The following is a 22,378-nucleotide window of genomic DNA, read 5'->3' as shown; positions in this document are numbered from 1 at the left end:
AATAAAATCTTAAAAAGAAAAATAGAAAAAAAATATTAGAAATTAGTCTTTTGCCACATGGTTTCAGAACATAAATAATTGAGCCATAAGGAGCATATCTCACATTATTTCCTTGATTATACAAATGAGGCAAGAATTGTATGGATAATAGAAAACATTAGCCCATTTTCTCTTTCTGCCATTTGAATCTTTATAATTTTGTTTTTTGAAAGATAGGAATTCTAATTTTTTTGTTTTTGTTTTTGTTTTAAAGATTTTATTTATTTATCCGACAGAGATCACAAGTAGGCAGAGAGGCAGGCAGAGAGAGAGGAGGAAGCAAGCTCCCTGCTGAGCAGAGAGCCCAATGCGGGGCTCGATCCCAGAACCCTGGGATCATGACCTGAGCCAAAGGCGGATGCTTTAACCCATTGAGCCACCCAGGCGCCCTCTAATTTTGTTTTTTGTAAGGAATTCTAATTCTTTTTGTTTGTTTAAATCATAGTCTCAATTCTAGGCTTCTGAATTAACCAAAACCAAGCAGGAATTATGAAAACATGATCTATTGATTTTAATTATGTAAAATTTTTATATATCAACATTATATATGTAGAAAAACTTAAAAATTAATCTCTGGCATTCTTAATAAATCAGATATATGAAGCATAGAATTTTTTAAAAATTTTTAAAAAATATTTTTTATTCTCATTCCAGTACTTTTTTGGGGAAATAAGAACACAAATAAAATGTAAAGAAAATCCATCTCTATGCTTTACCTGGAAGTAAAATTAGAAATCTCCTTAGTATTTTTCTTCTCTACCTTTATATTCCAGTAGAAATTGTATTTTCCATCTGCCACAATTTATTATTTCACAGAAAAATACAAGCCACACAGATCTTTTATTTGGTGTGGACACAAATGGAATTAACATTTACAGCATCAGGGTTTTTTTTTTTCCTCCTAGTAAATCTTTTGTTTTTCTGTTACCTATAAGATCTATACTTTATTTGTTTGTTTGTTTATTTATTTATTTATTTGACATAGAATGTATTATTTGTTTCAGGGGTATAGGTCTGTGATTCATCAGTCTTACATATAATACCAGTGAAGCATAAGATTAATGTTGGAGGGGCGCCTGGGTGGCTCAGTGGGTTAAGCAGCTGCCTTCGGCTCAGGTCCTGGGATCGAGTCCCTCATCGGGCTCTCTGCTCAGCAGGGAGCCTGCTTCCCTCTCTCTCTCTCTCTCTGCCTGCCTCTCCATCTACTTGTGATTTCTCTGTCAAATAAATAAATAAAATCTTTGGGGGGGGAAAAAAAGATTAATGTTGGAACACTATATTTAGGAAAATTCTTATTTTTCACATGTACCTACTTTTACCCTCCTGTGAAGTTCACAGATGTGGTTGGTACCATTCTTGGTATTTGATGAGTATAATCCTCATTGACCTAAGAGAGTAAACCTTATGTGTCAAAGTGGGTGATTTTTCTACTTCAAAAACAGACACATTATTATATTTGGAAGTTTGAACATAGTACAGGAATATATCAGTATATTTTTTCTTTAATTATTAATGAAAGGGTTGAGTCATTGAGTTATTTTCCTGTGCTCATGAATATATATGCATATATATTCATAACATATATATGTGTGTCTGTAATCATTCCATATATGTGTACATATGTACATATGTGTGTATACACATATATAATGCAGCCATTTATGGAAATAGTTTTTTTTATAAATATATAATGTATTTTTATCTCCAAGGGTGCAGGTCTGTGAATTGCCAGGTTTACACACTTCACAGTATTCACCATAGTACATACCCTCCCCAGTGTCCATAACCCAACCCTCCTTTCCCGACCACCGCCCCCTCCCCGAAATAGAGTTTGTAGTCAATTTGCCATCACACTGCATTGCCTTGATGAGAAGTTTTTAATCTCGCTTTACACCAGTAATTTATTTGTTCTTATTTTAAATTATGGGTAGACAGACTATCACCACAAGCCAAATCCAACCTGCCTCCTGTTTTTATAAAGCCTTTTACTTTTTTTTTTTTTTTTAATTTTGCTGGTAAGATATGTAGGTCTTTTGCATTTTTAAACAGGAAAAAAGTCCTAAGAAAAATAATACATCATAACACCTGAACATTCTGTAAAATTCAAGCTTCACAGAATGCCAATGAATAGTTATTAGAATACAGCCATGCCCGTTCATTTATATATTGTTTATGGTATTCTTTGGCAGCTTTTCGTACTACCGTTCAGAGTTGAGTACTTAGAGTAGAGATAGTATGTCCTTGAAAGCCTAACTTATTCATTCTCTGGCCCTTTATAGGAAAAGTTGGCAGACTTTTTTGCTAATCCTTGGTTTAAATCATGAAAATATATGGAAGCTGTCATTGGTAGATTTAATTAAACTGCAGATGGGGGGGTGCCTGGGTGGCTCAGTGGGTTAAGCCTCTGCTTTCGGCTCAGGTCATGATCCCAGGGTCCTGGGATCGAGCCCCACATCGGGCTCTCTGCTCTGCTCCACAGGGAGCCTGCTTCCTCCTCTCTCTCTCTCTGCCTGCCTTTCTGCCTACTTGTGATCTCTGACTGTCAAATAAATAAATAAAATCTTTAATTAAAAAAATAAATAAATAAACTGCAGATGGTTTAGACAACTGCTATTTGAAGATCTTTTTAGTGGCTCTTAGACTAAGTAGGTTTCCTGTTGCAGTAAATCCTGACTAACAAAGTAGATTCTTTTAGAAGTTATACAGGAATTGCTAGGATGGTAGTGGGTGTCACTCTTGACCTATATGGACTTAACATTAATGTTTTGAACTGTTAGTTAGCAACCCCAGGGATCTAAGGACAAGCAATCATTTGTAGTTTTGCTAAAGTGTGAATTTAAATCATGACTGTGGACAAATGGCATGGCAATGCATGTTTAATCACCTAACCTGATATTCAGGATACAGGTAGTTACTTTTATGATAATTCTTAATAAAATACAGTTAAATGTGATTTTTTTATGGGGAAATTTATGTAATATGAAGGGATTTAAGAAGTCATGACAAAGGTCAAAGATTTTATTGCAGGGAAAAAAGTCATTCCATTACTAAGCCACATATCAGTAAAAGCAGGTATTACGTTATTGTTTATTAGAAATTGTCCAAAGTGAGAGAAAGTTGGTTTCAAAATACTTCTTGTATTCTAAAATGAAAGTGCTATTCTAGGGGAGGCACCTGGGTGGCTCAGTCAGTTAAACATTTGCCTTCTGCATAGGTCATGATCCCAGATTCTGGGATTGAGACCCTAGTCAGGCTCCCTACTCAGTGGGGAATCTGCTTCTCCCCCTGCCCCTCCCCCTTGCTTATGTGCTCTCACTCTTGCTCATGCTCTCTTCTCCCTCTCATAAGTAAATAACATCTTTAAAAAAAAAAAAAAGTGCTATCCTAGACATCAGTTAGGACTTTAGAGCAAATCTCTGACAGCTCTTAAGCCATTTAGCTCAGTCACCTAGATAGAAACTAACACCTAGATAGAAATTATTCTCTAATTCAAGCCTCTATTGGCTGTTCTGTCAGTAGTTGCATCCAGAGAATATATGACATACAGAAAATATTTGTTGAACCAGTAAGGAGCACTTTGTCATAGTAAGACAAATCATTCCCTTATTATCTTAGAAAATTTGTTACATGAATTATGATCACACTGTCATAATATTCCTATCATTAAACCTAGTCAGGACTGTCTAAATTATCTTAGTGCCATAATCTTACTTTTTTTTTTTAAGATTTTATTTATTTATTTGACAGAGATGGCAAGTAGGCAGAGAGGCAGGCAGAGAGAGAGGGGAGAGCAGGCTCCCCGCTGAGCAGAGCGCCCGATGTGGGGCTCGATCCCCAGGATCTGAGATCATGACCCGAGCTGAAGGCAGAGGCTTTAACCCATTGAGCCACCCAGGCACCCCCATAATCTTACTTTTTTATACTATTGTAATTGTTACTTCTTTTCCTTTGAACTGGAATGAAGTAGAGAATCACCTAAAAAATAAGGTTAGTACAGTAGTCTTACTATCCAGAGTACAATACAGACTACAATAGAAATACAGGAGCACCTGGGTGGTTGAGTCAGTTAAGTGTTCAACTCTTGATTTCTGCTCAGGTTATGATCTCACAGTTGTGGGATCAAGCTCTGCATTGGTCTCCACATTCAGTGTGGAGCCTGCTTGAGATTGTCTCTCTCCATCTCCCTATGTACCTCCCCCCGTTTCACACTTTCTCTCTCTCAAATAAATAAATTTTTTTTTTTAAAGGAATACCTATTACTTACAGAGCACTATACATGAAGAAGTACTTCAGTAACAATGTGCCTATCATATGCTTGGGTTTTAATTGATTTAGTAACACCATGGATAATTCAGAATTGGATGTATTAAGAAAATTAGTTTCAGTTACTTTTAAAAGTCTTACTAGTAAAACGTATTCATTAAGATGGAAAGAGGCAGATATAGATGCTTTATAGATGAAGAAATTGATATTTAGAAATTTGAACTTCTATAAAGTAATTTCAGTAAATACATTTAAGTTACCAGTTTGTTGTTGTTGTTGTTTTAAGATTTTATTTATTTGAGAGAGGACAGAGGAGGAGGAGCAGACTCCACAATGAGCAGGGATTCTGACTCTGGGCTGGATCCCAGGATCCTGGCATCATGACCTGAGCTAAAGGCAGGAGAAGCCTGGACTGTTGATCTCAGGGTTGTGAGAGTTCAAGCCCCTTGTTGGGTATAGGGAGTGCTTACAAATAAAATTTTTAAAGAAAAAGAAAGAATGTGAATGGGTCATTGTTGAGGAAGTATTTGTACGTTTAGTGATCTGGAAATGTAGCCCATATCTTAACTTTTAAAATAAATAATATATAAATGTTGAACAATATTTTTATCCCAATAGGTTTTTTTTGTTTTTTGGTTTTTGTTTTTGGTTTTGTTTTTGTTTTTTTTAAATATATAAACTCTACACCCAATTTGGGGCTTAAACTCATGACCCCAAGATCAAGCATCACATGCTCTACCAACTGAGCAGTGAGGCACCCGTAATTTTAGTACTTTTAAATTGTAAAGTATCAATACAGGAGATTGGTTTTATAGAGCATACCTCTACCTGTCTACAAAGTATTGTCTGTGCTGCTTTAATAGCAATTTATTAAACCCTTCCACCCCACTGATACCCACATGATTTTGTGGTTTTCTAGACAAATGCCCATCTTTTTGCCCGTTAAATGTCTAGAATAAGAGAAGAATGGTTGTAATAAAGGTAGGTGTTTAGCGAAGACTCATAACTACAGAAACAAAATCAGAATGCAAATGTTTTAAGGAGTATAGGTAGGAAGGTGATTGGGCTTACGTTTGTTTAACTTAAAGAAGTTAAGCTTGCATCTGTATGTGGAAGTTAAAGTAAGAAAGAACTTGATGGCTGGTCAGAGCTGTCTGGGAATGGTAATGGTTTTCCTTGGGGAATAGAATGTTTCCTGTGTTCTGTCTATCATAGACACACCTAATGTGCATCAAGAGGTTTAGAGTCTGAACTTTCCCTTGTATTTTCTGTTCCTAAGATGAAGAGGTTACCTACCTTGATTGGGCAGTGCATTCATTATTAAAGGGGTGTGGAGAAAAGGGATTATAGAAAGTTTCTTTGCCATGGACAGTTTTCCCCCCAGATGACAGATTTTACCTACTTTTGTATACTTTCCCACTCCAGTATTTCCTTCTATAAAGTAGCATTTCTATATATTTTCCAGGGAATATAGTTGTTAACTTTGAAGTCCTTTATTTCTTCCTCATGGTGTTTGCTAGGTATAAATGATGTATCAGGGTATTCACCACACTATTATTGTAAAAATGCCTATTAGTCCCTTACAGTAGTGATAAGATGAGAAGAAGAAGCTTTATTTAGGATAAACTTAAGAGTAGAAGAGTGAAGTATGACCTACATGATTAGGGGTCCTTCTTTGTACTCTTCAGATACTTTTTGACTTTTCCAAATTGCCACATTATTTTAATTCACCAGATAGAATTCCCTTCACTTAGCTCCCTTCTGTTCACTGGTTTCCATGATCTGCCAGTCCACTTTTATAAGGGCCCCCAATTGACAGTGCTGCTTTGTTGTTCTTCCCAGCTCTACTCTAGGGCTCCTGCCGCTGATCTCAAATGCAGGAGCAGCAGAGGTGCTTTGAGAGAGAGAGAACAGAATGTCAAAGAGTCCAGCGGGGGACCAACAGATTGTGGGAAACCATGTGACTGTGTGATTCACATCTCCAAGGAGAGAGAACCGGTTGTTTCTGTGTCTAGATCCACCCTGTTATGAGGATAATACCATCAATAATGTAATTTTGATTGCCTGGATGCTTTGACATTGGCTTGAAAAAATAAAACTTAGCAATAAAGCTACTGGTCAGATCAGTTTGAGTAGAACTGAATTCGAAGACATTTAAATCAAGATAGTAGATAATGACTTTCGTAGTTTAAAACTCAAACATTTTAGGCATTATGGGAAGAGAGAGAATTCATCTATGTGTATATGTATTGTCACTAAAATATTCACCTTGATTCTTTTGCTACCAACCTTAGATGACCTGATGCTATTTGGTTTGTATATTGCTTCTCATCGTGAAACTCTTAAAAATATGACTTATCTAAGGCCACACTTAAAGTTAGAAAACACATTAGTAAATTTCAGATTTTTGTCTTTAGGACATTGTTGTCAAGGATCAAATCTTACCACGGGTTAATTTCTTATGCTCTGTTATTATGTAATTGCTAATGAACTATATAACTTAATGAACTTGTGTTTTTGCATATATTTAGATAAAGGAATTTTCTTCAATCCTTAGAAAATATAGGAGAGAGAGTTTGTAACATTAATGTTAGGACAGCATAACATGAACCTTTCTTTTAATCTGTAATTCTAGGACGACATAGACAGCTTAAACCCAGTTCTCAGGGACAACCCGCAACTTCAGGAAGAAGTGAAAGTCTGGGTAAAGGAACAAAAGGTTCAGGAGATTTTTATGCAAGGTAACTATTTTGAAGTTATGCATTAAGTTTTTTTTGGGAATTGGGCAGTTTTTCATGTTTGGTTTTGTTTGTTCAGTTACATGCAATGTTAATAGAAGACCAGTTTAATATTTTGAGTTCTATCCAGTCCAGGGAGAATAATAGTAAAATCATAATTTCAGTAGAAAGTTGATAACTTCACCTAACAGGAGCTAACTGACTGGCATGAAATTATAACCACACACAGGTGTTTTTTGATAGGAAAATTTCCATATTACAGAAAAAAGTTAGGTGTGTCCTTCCTGGAGAAGGAAACATTGTTAACAGTAGAGGATTGCCCAAAGCCAAAATTAATTTCCTTTGAAGAATGCTGTTAGTATCTGATAAAAGTGCTATTTCAGTTCACCTCACTTTAGCAATGACCATAATACTAGTTATAGTTTTGTTTCCTTTTTTTAGTAAGTTATATATTTGTCTATAACATGTGACTTCCAAACCAATCAGGTTTTATGTAATTCCTAGTGATTTCTTTTTCTGTCAGTAGAGTCATTTATTGTAAGCTTTTTTTTGTAAATCGAATTGAAACTGGGAATAGTGTGGTTTGAAGTACTGATATTTTGTTGAATGTTTTTAAAAAGGAATTTTGTTGTTAAATACTCATAGTCAACTTCCATGTCATTTAATTTCAGCATTAATAATCTCTAAGGTGTGGTGGCAGTGGTTCTTTTGCTCTTTTGCTTTGTTAGTGGGTATTTATAGCAGCAGATCATGTGCTTATTAAATTCTTCTTAGGCTAAATATTCTTTAAAATTTAATACAGAGAATATGAAAAATGTACAGAAATAAAATATTTCAGTAAACTTCCATGTGCCTATCTTCCAGCCCCAACAACTGTGGTCCTGCCCCATCCACACTACTGTTTACATCCATCAAATTTCAGACATCAAATTCTATTTTTTTTTAAGATTTTATTTATTTTTTATTTGTTTATTTGCACAGAGAGAGAGAGAGAGAGAGAGCACAAGTAGGCAGAGAGGCAGGCAGAGAGAGAGGGGGGAAGCAGGCTTCCTGATGAGCAGAGACCCCGATGCGGGGCTCAATCCCAGAACCCTGAGACCATGACCTGAGCTGAAGGCAGAGGCTTAACCCACTAAGCCATCCAGATGCCCCTAATTCTTTTTTTTTTTTTAAGATTTTATTTATTTATTTGAGAGAGAGAGAGAGAGAGAGACAGTGTAAGGTCAGAGAAGAGAGCAGAGAAGGTCAGAGGGAGAAGCACACTCCCTGTGGAGCTGAGAGCCTGATGTGGGACTCGATCCCAGGACTCCAGGATCACAACCTGGCCTGAAGGCAGTTGCTTAACCAGCTGAGCCACCCAGGTGGCCCAGTTCTATTTTTAAACAAAGCCACCATACCACCATACCATTATTATGCCCCCCAAATTAATATTTCTTTAATATGAAATACTGGATACTCAGGTTCAAATTTCCATTTATTTCATAAACACCTTGAATGATTTTTAATAAGATTGATTTTTATTATTATTATTCATTTATTTATTTTCAATCCAGGAATCTAAAAGAATGTCCACAGTTTAATTGGTTGATATGTCCCATCACTTTTTTTCCTCCTTTCTTTGAAATTTATTGAAGATACCAGGCTAATATTTTCTTTAGCAACTTTTATTTCCTTATCATATTCTTAGAGGTGAAAAATGGAGGTGGTGTAGTTCCTGTCCATCCTAAACAGAATTATTATATGTGGCTGACTCCAAATTTTGTTTTGTGGTAAGAATAAGACAGTTAAGAATTGAAAATTGTGCCAGTGGAAATTGAAAAATTGGTCATGTTTGGAGTTATTTTGTAAGCTTTTGCTATAATACATTTTTAGAGTCTTTTTTATTCTTCCATAGTTAGAAAAGACTAGAGTTTGTATAATTGATTATCATGGCGCTGAATATATTTAATTTGTAGGTCAAATGGTATATTTTCTACACATTTGTTAATTGACTTAAAGTCTGATACTGGCAGAGATTTTTTTTAAACTGGTAAATAAATATTAAACTTTTAATTGCTATGTTAAATGGCTTCTAACTGTCAAAGAAAGCATCAACCTAGGAATCAGAAAAATAGATTCATTCCTAGCTTTTCACTTAAAATTTAATATAACCTAGCAACCTCACTTTCTTAATTTTTATAAAAGAAAAAATGCTATTAATTGAAGGAGATTAAATAAGCACTAGCACTTTTTGAGAGCGCTTTGTAAATTGTTCATATGTAATACCATCATCAAGGTGATGACAGTATTTTCTACCCCACCCCTCACAGTTCTTGTTAAACTTTCAAGTATCAGCTATCATTCTAGTACTTGAATTGAAGAAATTTTTATCTTCCATTATTCTCTCTCCTGAGTGACTTTTTTTTAAATAGGCATATTTGAATATATGCAGGTACATATCTTTTATTATGTAATCCTTCCCTTTAAAAGTGAGTTTAATCCGATAGTACACAATATTTCTTTATTTAAAAAAAAAACATTTTAGTGCCATATTTCTAATTCACTTAATAGTCTCTGTATGTTGTAAGACTTTGGCATCTTTTTCTGGTCTCACAGAAGAATTAATTTATAGTTGTTATGGTAGAGTACATTCAAATCACCTTTTCTTTTCAGCCAAGTTGTAGTCCTGTATGTACCCCAAATCTATTGAGTAGCTTTGCAACCTTGTGACTTTCTAGACCACGCTAACTTTACATTTTGTACTTAACTCATGATCCCAAAAACATTCTTTCTGACTTAAAGTACTTTATTGCTATTGAGTTCAGAGATACATGTATAGTAGAGTGTGTTCAGTGTTAATTTACAGTGATCTGGCTCTTAAGTATGTATATATCACTTTAATACATTTTTTTGAAAACTGATACTTGAATAGGATTATTACTCATCTATCACAAAGCTCATGTTTCTCCTAAAAGGTAATCCTTCAATGAAAATGTCTCCATTTAAGATACCCCTATTTCTTGTGTGTGTGTGTGTGTGTGTGTGTTTTTTTTAAGGTCCTTATTCCTTAAATGGCTACAGAGTGAGAGTATATAGACAAGACTCTGCCACCCAGTGGTTTACTGGCATAATTACTCATCATGATCTCTTCACTCGCACCATGATCGTTATGAATGATCAGGTAAATAGTCCAATTAATATTTTTGGTGAGATATTGATAATTCAGATATGGTTCAGCAGGTTAACACTAAATAATTTTCATCTCTAGGTTTTTTTGTAGTCAGACATTCCTAATAAGTTTAATGTTAGAGGTAACTTTAATGATGACAAATTTATTTCGACAATGATTATCTAAGTCCAAAATAGAAGCATCAAACTCCAATTGATTAGTCTTTTTTTTTTTAATCCTTAGGTCAACTAAAATTTTTTCTTCAAATCTTGTTTTTTCTGTCTCCAGTAATAAAAAAATTTTCCAAGTGATCGCTTTTCACTAATGAAAACTAATGCACACCACTGTAGGTCTTATAAAATCAAGTTTCATAGCTGGTATGCTCCCTTAGGTTTTATGGTGAGTATTAAGGACACAAAATTCATATGAAGTTTTAAAGAACAATCTGAATGTCTTGATTTTTAAATCTTTCACAGCTGTGGGTTATTTACCAAAAAGGAAAAAAAAGAAATTTACACCTTCCAAATTGAATGCCCCATTGAAAACAATCCAAATGCTTTGGGTTAAAATTTTAGCCAAAATGCTGAATAAATTATATTATTTGGTTGTATTTAATTTTTTTCCTAAAAGGGTGACAAACTTCTCAGGGAAACTTAGAATTGCCTTTCGTTTTTAAAGGAGTTGCTTCTTTAACCTGTCTTTTTAAAATTACTATTATTTGTATTCATTTGCACATTTTTTGCTATTTTTTTCTTAAACTCTACTTTCTTAGTTTTATTTTATAGCTGGTTTTTAGAAATTACTTCTTATTGTTGAAATGCATTTTGTGACTTGGTATTATACTGCTGATTAATTCTTATCCTTGTTTTTATATCTAGTGTTATATTGGCTAGCTGATTGGATTTAATTTTTGTTCTTGTTTTGTGTCATGGATTAGGTACTAGAACCACAGAATGTCGATCCTTCTATGGTTCAAATGACCTTTCTAGATGATGTTGTTCACTCTTTGTTAAAAGGTGAAAATATTGGCATTACATCACGGCGAAGGTCTCGTGCCAGTCAAAATAGCAACACTGTTCACGTATGTATGTTGTTGTGATATATTATTATAAAATATTTTTCCTCAGATTACTTAGGATCAGGTAGTAAATAATCATTGTTAAACTGGTTATTTTTAGGGTCATTATACACGTGCCCAAGCAAATAGTCCCAGACCAGCAATGAACTCCCAAGCTGCTGTACCAAAACAGAATACCCACCAGCAACAGCAACAAAGAAATATTCGTCCAAGTAAGAGGAAGGGCTCAGATAGCAGTATACCAGATGAAGAGAAGATGAAGGAGGAAAAGTATGATTATATAGCACGAGGAGGTAGTATTCATTTTTCTTTTTAAGGGAATGAGAACAAATAAAACAAATAAATTTAAGATGTACTAATTTAATATTTTAATTATGAAAAATAAAACTGTTCCTTTTTTTAAATTTTACAGAAAATCCTAAAGGGAAAAACAAACAGTTGATGAATAAAAGAAGGAAACCTGAGGAGGATGAAAAGAAACTAAATATGAAAAGATTACGAACCGACAATGTTTCAGATTTTTCTGAGAGCAGTGACTCAGAAAATTCAAATAAGAGAATGATAAATAATTCCTCAGAGCAGAAGCCAGAGAATGAGTTGAAAAATAAAAACACTTCAAAGATAAATGGAGAAGAAGGAAAATCCCAGAATAATGAGAAAATAGGAGAAGAGACACTAATAATAGATAGCCAGCCTCCCTGGGATCAAATACAGGAAGATAAAAAACATGAAGAACCAGAGAAACAGAAATCTCTTGACTCTCAGCTTCAAGAAAAAATGATTATTCATTCATCAGAGCAGGCCACACTTTCTGATCATAATCCTAATGATTTACTTCTTCAGGAATGCAGTATGGAAAAAACACATACATTGGAATTATTACCAAAGGAGAAGTTTGTACCCAGACCACCCACACCAAAATGTGTTATTGATATTACGAATGATACTAATTCAGAAAAGGTGGCTCAGGAAATCTCAAGTACCTTTGGCCTTCAGACACTTCAGAAAATGGATCCTAATGTTAACGATTCAAAACATTCTATCGCAAATGCGAAATACTTGGAAACAGCAAAACAAGATTCTGATCAGAGCTTGGTTAGTGATGTAGTTAAAGTAGATTTAACCCAATCAAATGTTAGAAGTGTTTCCTCAGGAAATGATCACCCGAATATGGAAAAAGAGAAAAATCAGTATGTCTCTTACATGTCTTCTCTAAGTACAGTTTCTGTCACAGAAGATAAGCTACATAAACGAAGCCCACCCCCAGAGACAGTAAAATCTAAGCTTAATACTTCAGCAGATGCTCTCAAGACAAAATCAAATCCCTCACCTGAAGTTATTAAACCCAAAATTACCCATTCTCCTGATTCTGTAAAGTCTAAGGCCACTTATGTGAACAACCAAGCTGCTGGTGAGAGAAGACTAGCAAATAAGATAGAACATGAATTATCAAGATGCAGTTTTCATTCAGTTCCTACTCGAGGCAGTACATTGGAAGCTACAAAGAGCCCGCTTATTATTGATAAAAATGAGCATTTCACAGTTTACAGAGATCCTGCACTTGTTGGGTCAGAAACAGGAGCTAATCACATTTCACCTTTCTTAAACCAGCATCCCTTTCCTCTTCATTCTTCATCCCATAGAACCTGTTTAAATCCGGGTACCCATCACCCTGCCTTAACTCCTGCCCCTCACTTACTTGCTGGATCATCCAGTCAAACTCCATTACCTACCATTAACACACACCCTCTGACTAGCGGTCCACACCATTCTGTTCATCACCCTCATTTACTTCCTGCCGTGTTACCTGGAGTGCCTACTGCCTCCCTACTTGGTGGCCACCCACGACTAGAGACTGCACATGCCAGCAGCTTGAGCCACTTAGCATTAGCACACCAGCAACAGCAACAGTTGTTACAGCACCAGTCACCTCATCTTCTTGGACAAGCCCATCCTTCTGCTTCATATAATCAGCTTGGACTTTATCCAATTATTTGGCAATATCCAAATGGAACACATGCATACTCAGGACTTGGTCTACCTTCTTCAAAGTGGGTTCACCCAGAAAATGCAGTTAATGCTGAATCTTCATTAAGGAGGGTAAGTTACACTGTGATTTGCCTCATTAGTATATACTTATTAATCACCATTAATCACATTTTATTATAATGTGTTAGAATTTTTCAAACATTTATTTTTCCAATTATGGTGAAACTTTTGATACTTAGTAACTTTGAAACCACAGAAGGTGAAATCTCAGGAAAGCCTATTTGTTTTGTTTTATTTTATTTTACTTCATTTCTTTAAAGATTTTATTTATTTGATAGAGAGAGAGAGAGAGAGTGACAGTGAGAGATGGAACACAAGCAAGGGAAGTGGGAGAGGTAGGAGCAGGGAATCTGACATGGGGCTCAATCCCAGGACCCTGGGATCATTATCTGAGCCAAAGGCGGATGCTTAACCGACTGAGCCACCCAGGCACCCCACACCTGTTTATTTTAAAAAGACAATTTAAAATTAAGAAGTAAAGCCTCTTAGATTGCTTCTGACATGTCTATTATGAAGAATGAATGTCTTCATAACTATGGTACCTATCTATAATTATTTTGCTCAGCTAAATTCCTAGAAGTGTAGTTTGTAGAGTAAAATTTATACAAAATTGTGAGACTTTTGTATGTATGATCATCTTACTATTTTTTTAAAGAGGAGAGGGAGAGAGAGAATCTTAAGCAGACTCCATGTGAGGCTCAGAGCCCGATTCAGGGCTCGATCTCAAAACCCCAAGATGATGACCTGAGCCGAAATCAAGAATTGGACAAGAATTGGGCCACCGAGGTGCCCCATCATCAAATTATTTTTAAGACAGATTGTTGTTATATCCTCCAGTTAGATATATTGGGTGGTATGTTACAAGCTATGACTCTCTGAGGCCCTTGTTCTTGTGAGGGTGCTTAGGTTGAAGACTTATGGTATTTGGGAGTAAAGTTGGGGCTGAGATCCTGTCAACATCAAATATAAGCAATGTTACTGAAGGTGGTGGTATAGAGAGCTCTTACTCCTTCATGAGCTAATGTGGTTTCTCTAGCCAAATTTCTTTTCATACTAAGAAATGATTGTTGAGGAATGCACAGGTAGCTCAGTCAGTTAAGTATCTGCCTTAGGCTCAGGTCATGATCCCAGGGTCCTGGGATCGAGTCCCATATCGGGCTCTTTGCTTAGTGCGGAGTCTGCTTCTCTCCTGCAATTCTCCCTGCTCATCGTAGTCATTCATTCACTGGAGCGCACTCTCTCTCTCTCTCTCTCTCTCTCTCTCTCTCTGACAAATAAATAAATAAATAAAACCTTAAAAAAAAAAAGGGAAAGAAAAGAAATGATTGTTGAGGTCATTACCACCCCCAATATCAAAAATAGTGAGACTTGGTATCTTAAACTCCAGTACACAACTTAGTTATTGGTGTAGCCTAGGTTTCTCTTCAAGTATCCCCCAGAATCTTTTTTTAAATACTGTTTATTTGTATTTGTATTTGCTCTTCAAGTATCCCCCAGAATCTTTTTTTAAATACTATTTATTTGTATTTGTATTTGTGGTAAAAAGCAGTTAACATTAAATTTACCATCCTAATCATTTTTAAGTATGCAGTTCAGTAGTGTTAAGTATATTCACATTGTTGTGCAGCAGATCTCTAGAACATTTTCATCTTGCAAAACTGAAACTTTATACCCATTAAACAGTAATTTCCTTCTTTTTTCCCCAGTTTTCTTGGCCAACCACCTTTCTACTATGTTTCTGTGATTCTGACTGCTGTAGATAATTCATTTGATAAAATCATGCAGTATTGTCCTTTTGTTGCTTCTTTTTTGTATCATGATGTCTTTGAAGTTCACTGAAGTTCATTCACATTGTGGTGTGTAACATGACTTCCTTTGTAATGTTCTTCTGTGTAACGTTCTTATGTGCATATACCACATGTTCTTTATACATTTGTTGATGGAGTTTGGGTTACATCCACCTCTTAACTATTATGGATAGTGCTCCAATGAACCTGTGTATTTTTGACCTCGTCATTTGAGCAAGAAGTACAGTAAATATGTTGGGGGTGATAATTTGAAAGGTACTGCTAGTGAACTGCTCACTTCCGGGATAAGACTGCTTATGTAGAGCCTTGGTAATAGACGCAGGGTGGTGAGCCTCATGCCAAAAGTTTGAGAGGAATTGTTATACTCTGGGTAGCAGTGATGACATAGATTAAAGTTGTGAAGTTCAGAGGAATTGTTATATTTTGGTAGCAGTGATAGCAATATAGTCATGAGTCCTTCCTTGATTCCCAAGTTATGATTGTTGCCCTTGAAAGTAAGGGGCATCAAGTGGTTAGTTGTGCAAGATAAGAGTTCTAGCAGTTTTGAGTGATACTGGAGTGTACGGTTTAATACTTTGAGTGTATGGTTTAATCCCATAACAACTATCAACTCTTTTGGGCTTCACTCCTATATGAGCTTTGGCCTTCTTTAACATAGTTACCCATAAACATAATTTATTCTGTACCAGCATGCCCACATTCAATGCTGGCAGGATTTCAATTCTAGAAGAATTGTGCTTGCTTTGATCTGATTCATGAGCTTCTCATGTCCATTCTTGATGTTACTATTGAACTTGTGGTAGGTGGAATCTTACTGGAATACTATGTAGTAGAAGAGTCACTAATTACTACAATATCCTCCTTGCCATTACTGAAAGCAAGCTTGGTGACCCTAGTGCCTAATACACCCACATTTTCACTCTGACCCTTTGCTCTCATTCCTTGAATGTTAGATGCAGTTGATACTGGACAAAGACAGGCTAGAACAACACATGAGCTGGCAAACAGTTTTAAGTCGTCTTCTGTAATTTCCCAACCCTGAAAAACCAATCTAAGTAACAGAACTAGCTTGGGTAGGAATTTCTCTCAGTATATGTCATTCTAGCCTCCATGTATATAAGGGCATAAAATGTTTTATTAACTGGTCACAAACTTGTTAAACTAAAAACAAGCTTATGAAATTTTCATTTGTTATATAAAAATTTAATGGAGTATATTTAACATTTTGAGCAAAAATGACCTCTTAATATTGTGAGAAGAAAAGAAAATATTAGGAAATACTTATTAATGATATTTTATAGTTAAAAATTGTTACTATAATTGATTGCAACTTAATACTTCTGGATCATGTAGAACTGAGTCCTTTTACACATATTTGAATAATCCTCATGCATGTATATCTATTTTTTTTCCTCTAATGTGAGATTTGTGCTTTATAATACATAATCTAAGCAGTTTTACAGGAGCATGTTTTTGGTGTGATATATCAGTTGCTTTTGCGTTATCACTTTGAGATGTAAAACTTACTCTCTTTGTTAAAACCAAAGGGGATTATATTTTCCCAATATCGTCATGGTATATAACTTCACAAAGTATATTCTGAAAAAACATCGGTGTGTCATAGTATAGAAACATTCCTTAAGCATGTAATGAGAGTTTTAAATATCAACACAGAGATAAATGTCACCAAATATTGGGCACCTGGGTGGCCCAGTCATTAGACATCTGCCTTCAGCTTGGGTCATGATCTCAGGGTCCTGGGATTGAGTCCCGTGTCGGACTCCCTGCTTGCAGGGGAGTCTGCTTCTCCCTTTTTCCCTTGTCCTACTTGGTTCTCTCTCTCTCTCCCTTTCTCTCTCAAATAAATAAATAAAATCTTTAAAAAAAAAAAAAAAGTCACCAAATACACAGAACGAGAAAAGCAGCGTATTTATTGATATATAAAAAATTAATTTTGTTGTATTTCCATACCTCCCAAGGTTGTTTTTTGTTTTTTGGGTTTTTTTTTTAAGATTTTTATTTATTTGACAGAGAGAGAGAGAGATCACAAGTAGGCAGAGAGAGGGGGAAGCAGGCTCCCTGCCAAGCAGACAGCCCGATGTGGGACTCGATCCCAGGACCCTGAGATCATGACCTGAGCTGAAGGCAGAGGCTTAACCCACTGAGCCACCCAGTGCCCCCCATACCTCCCAAGTTTAATGATCCAGCAGTGTTTTATAGCTTATAGTGAAATGGAGTACAAGTGGGCTTTGAAAATAAAATCTTCTCTCTATTCTAAGTAAATGGTTATATTGAAAAAGTTTGTTATTTTTGACAAGAAATATTGGCAAATGAACTTGATATTTCTGTCTCTGGTTACATGTACTTTAACATTCTGGTTTTTGTATTAGCAATATACTTTTAGTGTTAGAATGACTGGAAATCTGATGAACTAGACTTTCTGTACATTTATAAGTTAAAGGCAGTGATTTCAAGATCTACATTCAGTAGTAACAAATCTTTGCAAATGACAAATTTGATGCTGATTGATTTTCTCCATCATATGGAAAAATCCACATAATTATGTTAGTTACTTGTCTGAATATTTTTCATAAGATGCATTTAGAAAAAGTCATATGCTTCGTAAATATACATTATAGTCTTGTGATGATACTGTGTTTAGCTTTTTCTAGTAACTGAAGTCTGATATATATATATATATGTATATATATATATATATCAATTTTTTTTTTTTTTTTTTTTTTTGTTATTGTTGTTAAATAGAATTCTCCCAGTCCTTGGTTACATCAACCCACCCCTGTGACTTCAGCAGATGGTATTGGATTACTTAGTCACATTCCTGTCAGACCTTCCAGTGCAGAGCCTCATCGGTCTCTTAAAATTACAGCACATTCCAGTCCACCATTGACAAAAAGTTTAATAGATCACCATAAAGAGTAAGTTCACTAATGCCTTAAACTTAGAAATACTTTGTCTTGGGGTGCCTGGGTGGCTCAGTTGGGTAGGTGTCTGCCTTTGGCTCAGGATCCCAGGTGGGATTGAGCCTGGCATCTGGCTCACTGCTCAGTGGGGAGCCTGCTTCTTCCTCTCCTGCCTGCTGTTCTACTTGTGCTCTGTATCTCTCTTAAAAAAAAAAAAAAAAAACAACTTTGTTTTTTATAGTTTTTCTTAATTCACGTTCTAAACAGCTTATTTTAAGTTAATAAACATCTTAAAAGTAAGCTTTGAATGAGTACTGTTCTTTCCATTTTGATATATTTTCTAATATACTCAGGAGTATTAAAGTAAATGCAAAGTTGTGTTTTACTTTCATAATATCTCATAGATGCTATCTTCATATCATTCAAGAAAAAGTTATTATAGAAACCTTTATGTGTGTTTTCTTTACAGTGAATTGGAGAGGAAAGCTTTTATTGAACCTTTACGTTCTGTTGCATCCACATCAGTGAAAAATGACTTGGATCTAAATAGATCACAGACTGGAAAAGATGGTTTATTGCACAGACATTTTGTGGATCCTGTACTGAATCAATTACAGAGACAACCCCAGGAGACTGGAGAGAGATTACACAAATATAAGGAGGAACATCGTCGAATCCTTCAAGAAAGTATTGATGTTGCTCCCTTTACAACTAAAGTCAAGGGGCTTGAGGGTGAGAGGGATAATTATTCCAGAGTACCATTGTCATCTTCTAGCCCTAAAAGCCATGTCATCCTCAAACAAGACAAAGATGTAGAGTGTTCAGTATCAGATCTTTATAAAATGAAGCACTCAGTGCCTCAGAGTTTGCCCCAAAGTAACTATTTCACTACATTATCTAATAGTGTGGTCAATGAACCACCACGGTCATATCCATCCAAAGAGGTTTCAAATATTTACACTGAAAAACAGAGTAATTCTGTTGCAGTAGCAGCTAATCCTCAAACTCTGACTTCATTTATTTCATCTCTTTCAAAGCCTCCACCTTTAATTAAACACCAACCAGAAAGTGAAGGTTTAGTAGGCAAGATACCAGAACATCTTCCCCATCAAATTGCTTCTCACTCAGTAACCACTTTCAGAAATGATTGTAGGAGTCCTACCCATTTGACAGTTTCTTCTACAAATGCACTCCGGAGCATGCCTGCTTTACACAGAGCACCAGTATTTCATCCACCAATCCATCACAGCCTGGAAAGAAAGGAAAGCAACTATAGTAGTCTTTCCCCTCCAACTTTAACCCCAGTCATGCCTGTAAATGCTGGTGGGAAAGTTCAAGAATCACAAAAGCCTCCAACTCTAATTCCAGAGCCGAAAGACTCTCAGGCACATTTTAAGAGTTCTTCTGAACAAAGTTTGTCAGAAATGTGGAAATCTAATAATAACCTCAGTAAAGAGAAAGCTGAATGGCATGTAGAGAAAAGCAGTGGAAAGTCACAGGCTGCTATGGCATCTGTCATTGTACGTCCACCATCTCGTACAAAACTTGAGAGTGTGCCAGCAATGCAGTCAGGTTCCAAAGATCGAGTTAGTGAAAGATCTTCAACTGGGGCAAACCAAACAGATTGCCTCAAACCAGCAGAAGCTGGAGAGACTGGAAGAATCATTCTGCCAAGTGTGAATTCAGACAGTGCTCACATAAAATCTGAAAAAAATGTCCAGGCTGTCTCACAGGGCAGTGTTCCCAGTTCAGTCATGTCTGCTGTAAATACAATGTGTAATACCAAAACGGATGTATTCACATCTGCTGCCACTACCACTAGTGTTTCCAGCTGGGGTGGTTCAGAAATAATTTATTCTTTATCAAATACCATTTTGGCCTCTAAATCCTCAGAATGTACCTCTTCAAAAAGTGTCAGTCATTCAGTGGCTCAAATACAAGAATGCAGGGTCAGCACCACAGCTCCAGTTACACCAGCCAGTAGTCAGACAGGAAGTGCTGCTCAGCCCAGTTCTGGGTTCTCAGGCACAACTGATTTTATCCATTTAAAAAAGCACAAGGCAGCATTGGCTGCAGCTCAGTATAAAAGTAGTAATGTCACTGAGACTGAACCTAATGCTGTGAAAAATCAGACATCTACAACCTCCCCTCTTTTGGATAGCACTGTAGTCTGTAGTACAATAAACAAAGCAAACTCTGTAGGAAATGGGCAAGCATCCCAGACAAGTCAACCTAACTACCATACTAAGCTGAAAAAGGCCTGGCTTACTAGACACTCAGAGGAAGATAAAAATACTAATAAAATGGAAAATTCAGGGAATTCTGTATCAGAAATTATTAAGCCATGTTCTGTCAATTTAATAGCCTCTACATCTAATGATATACAAAATAGTGTAGATAGTAAGATCATAGTTGATAAATATGTGAAAGATGATAAAGTCAGTAGGAGAAAAGCCAAAAGAACTTACGAATCTGGCTCTGAAAGTGGTGACTCAGATGAAAGTGAAAGCAAGTCAGAGCAAAGGACTAAGAGGCAACCTAAGCCAACTTACAAAAAGAAGCAAAATGATTTGCAGAAGAAAAAAGGTGACATAGAAGAAGATTTAAAACCCAATGGGGTCCTCAGCAGGAGTGCCAAAGAAAAAAGTAAACTGAAATTGCAGAGCAACAGTAATAGTGGTAAGTTGCTTTTTTTTTTTTTTTTTTTTTAAATCTTAGGTATAGTGGGCTGTATGTTCTTGAAATAATGTTGTCTAAAGAAATAAGGGTGTCTTTCTCGAAAGATTAGTGAGCTAAAAGGCATCTTTTGACTTTGTTTGCATGTCCTTGTCTATTGTATGTGCTCATTGACCCCATTTCTGCATTTTACAAGTATCTGAAAAAGGAAATGAGAGAAGACCTGTCTCCATTTTTAATAGACTTGTAGATACATGTTTTACCTAGCATTCATATTGACAAAAAGCCAATGTGTGATTTAGTAGTTATTCAGAATTTTGACCATTTCTAAGAACTGTTGAAATCACACCAAAAGAGTATTCCTTATAATTAAGAATCCTTTACCATGATGTAGTTGTAAAAGAAATTCTATTCACATGTACTTCCTTTAAGTCACATTTTTAGAAGAAAATTGCTTCAGTTAATGTGGATGTGGCTCTATTTCTCTTACCTGGTATTAAAAGTTTATTGAAATTACCTTCTATTTAACTAATACTGCTACTCACTGAGGAAGTTCTTAATAATGGGTAAAAGCTAAATAAAAGGAAGGGATTGTGGTTTTGTGCACTCATTTCTGTATTCAAGAAGAATTTTCGTAAGTAAACGTTTCAAAACTGATAATATTTACATTTTGTTTGTGGCCTTAGCGGGACAAAATAAGTGATGCTTGTCAGTAGTATACACTACAAAGTGTTTCTATGTTTTTACTCTAGAAGTGGTTTTTCTCAATTTGCTTATTTCTTTTTAGGTGCAGAAAGCACTTAATAGTTCACTATACCTGTGTATTCATCCACATACAAGATAGGAAATATGTGACAGTGTGGACATTCAAAAAGTACTTTCACAAGCATTTGGATGCTTGAAGCCTCTTATTTGGGCCTTTTCACTGAGTGAGGTTTTTTTATATGCCTGTGTAGAAGCCAGAGGCAATGTGAAGGAGAGAAAAACAGGAGGATGGAATCATAGAAAAGGACAGTCAGAAAGTAAAAAAACAAAGGAATACAAGCTCAACTAGAGACAGAGAGGCTGTCAGACTAAATGCAAACATAGAAGAAAGAAAGGGACATTGACAATGGAGGATACAGGATACATGCCATTTATTTGACTTTTGGATTGTGTATGGTGTTGTTTTTTCTTTCTCATGTGTTCTACTTCCCCAGTGAATTCTTAAGAGACTTAGTGTGGTCAGTAATTGTTTTCTTTTCTGTTTCATGTAACATTTCCTTTGTTTGGTATTGGGTATACAAATACTTGAGTTAAATTTACAGAAAATGGAGATAGGAATCTTCCAGCTTTTAATACTTAGAAAGCTCTTGTGACATTAAATTTATAAAATTAACTCTTAATGAAAATTTATAAAATTAACTCTTAATGAAGTACATGTTCTATTTCATTTTAAGACCAAATGTACCTGTTCCCAAGAGCTCAAAGACTAGAATCAGTACTTTCCCCTCAACTTGTGATGCCTAGTCAAATCTCTTCCTTAGTACCTAAAAATTAATCTCAGAGAGAGTATTTTAAGCCCCATCTATTCCTAAGTCCAAAATAATAATAAGTGGCTGTTAATTGCCATCTATTAATTATGGCCAGAGTTGTCTAGCCTTTGTTATGGCTATCTA

General features: G+C 35.6%; 1 protein-coding gene across 11 annotated transcripts in view; it reads left to right on the top strand.

Annotated features, from left to right (window-relative positions):
- Nucleotides 1–22,378, top strand: part of JMJD1C (jumonji domain containing 1C) — a gene marked incomplete at its 5' end in the record, with an annotated part of 325,008 nt that overhangs the window by 270,521 nt on the left and 32,109 nt on the right. For 6 of the 11 annotated variants that reach the window (XM_082720120.1, XM_082720122.1, XM_082720119.1 and 3 more), the window contains 7 exons: nucleotides 6,938–7,043; nucleotides 10,076–10,200; nucleotides 11,126–11,269; nucleotides 11,367–11,559; nucleotides 11,679–13,366; nucleotides 17,887–18,059; nucleotides 18,514–20,723. In XM_082720120.1, the coding sequence (XP_082576246.1) occupies nucleotides 7,037–7,043; nucleotides 10,076–10,200; nucleotides 11,126–11,269; nucleotides 11,367–11,559; nucleotides 11,679–13,366; nucleotides 17,887–18,059; nucleotides 18,514–20,723 (4,540 nt within the window). Of the gene's footprint in view, nucleotides 1–6,144; nucleotides 6,353–6,937; nucleotides 7,044–10,075; nucleotides 10,201–10,431; nucleotides 10,588–11,125; nucleotides 11,270–11,366; nucleotides 11,560–11,678; nucleotides 13,367–17,886; nucleotides 18,060–18,513; nucleotides 20,724–22,378 lie in introns of those variants that run through there. The other 5 variants (XM_082720126.1, XM_082720117.1, XM_082720118.1 and 2 more) reach the window with 3 other exon arrangements.

This window comes from Mustela nivalis, assembly GCF_964662115.1.
Source record: "Mustela nivalis genome assembly, chromosome: 2".
NCBI classification, from domain to species: domain Eukaryota; kingdom Metazoa; phylum Chordata; class Mammalia; order Carnivora; family Mustelidae; genus Mustela; species Mustela nivalis.
Note: the sequence above shows the minus strand (reverse complement) of the source record. Positions and strands in the feature narration are given on the sequence as shown.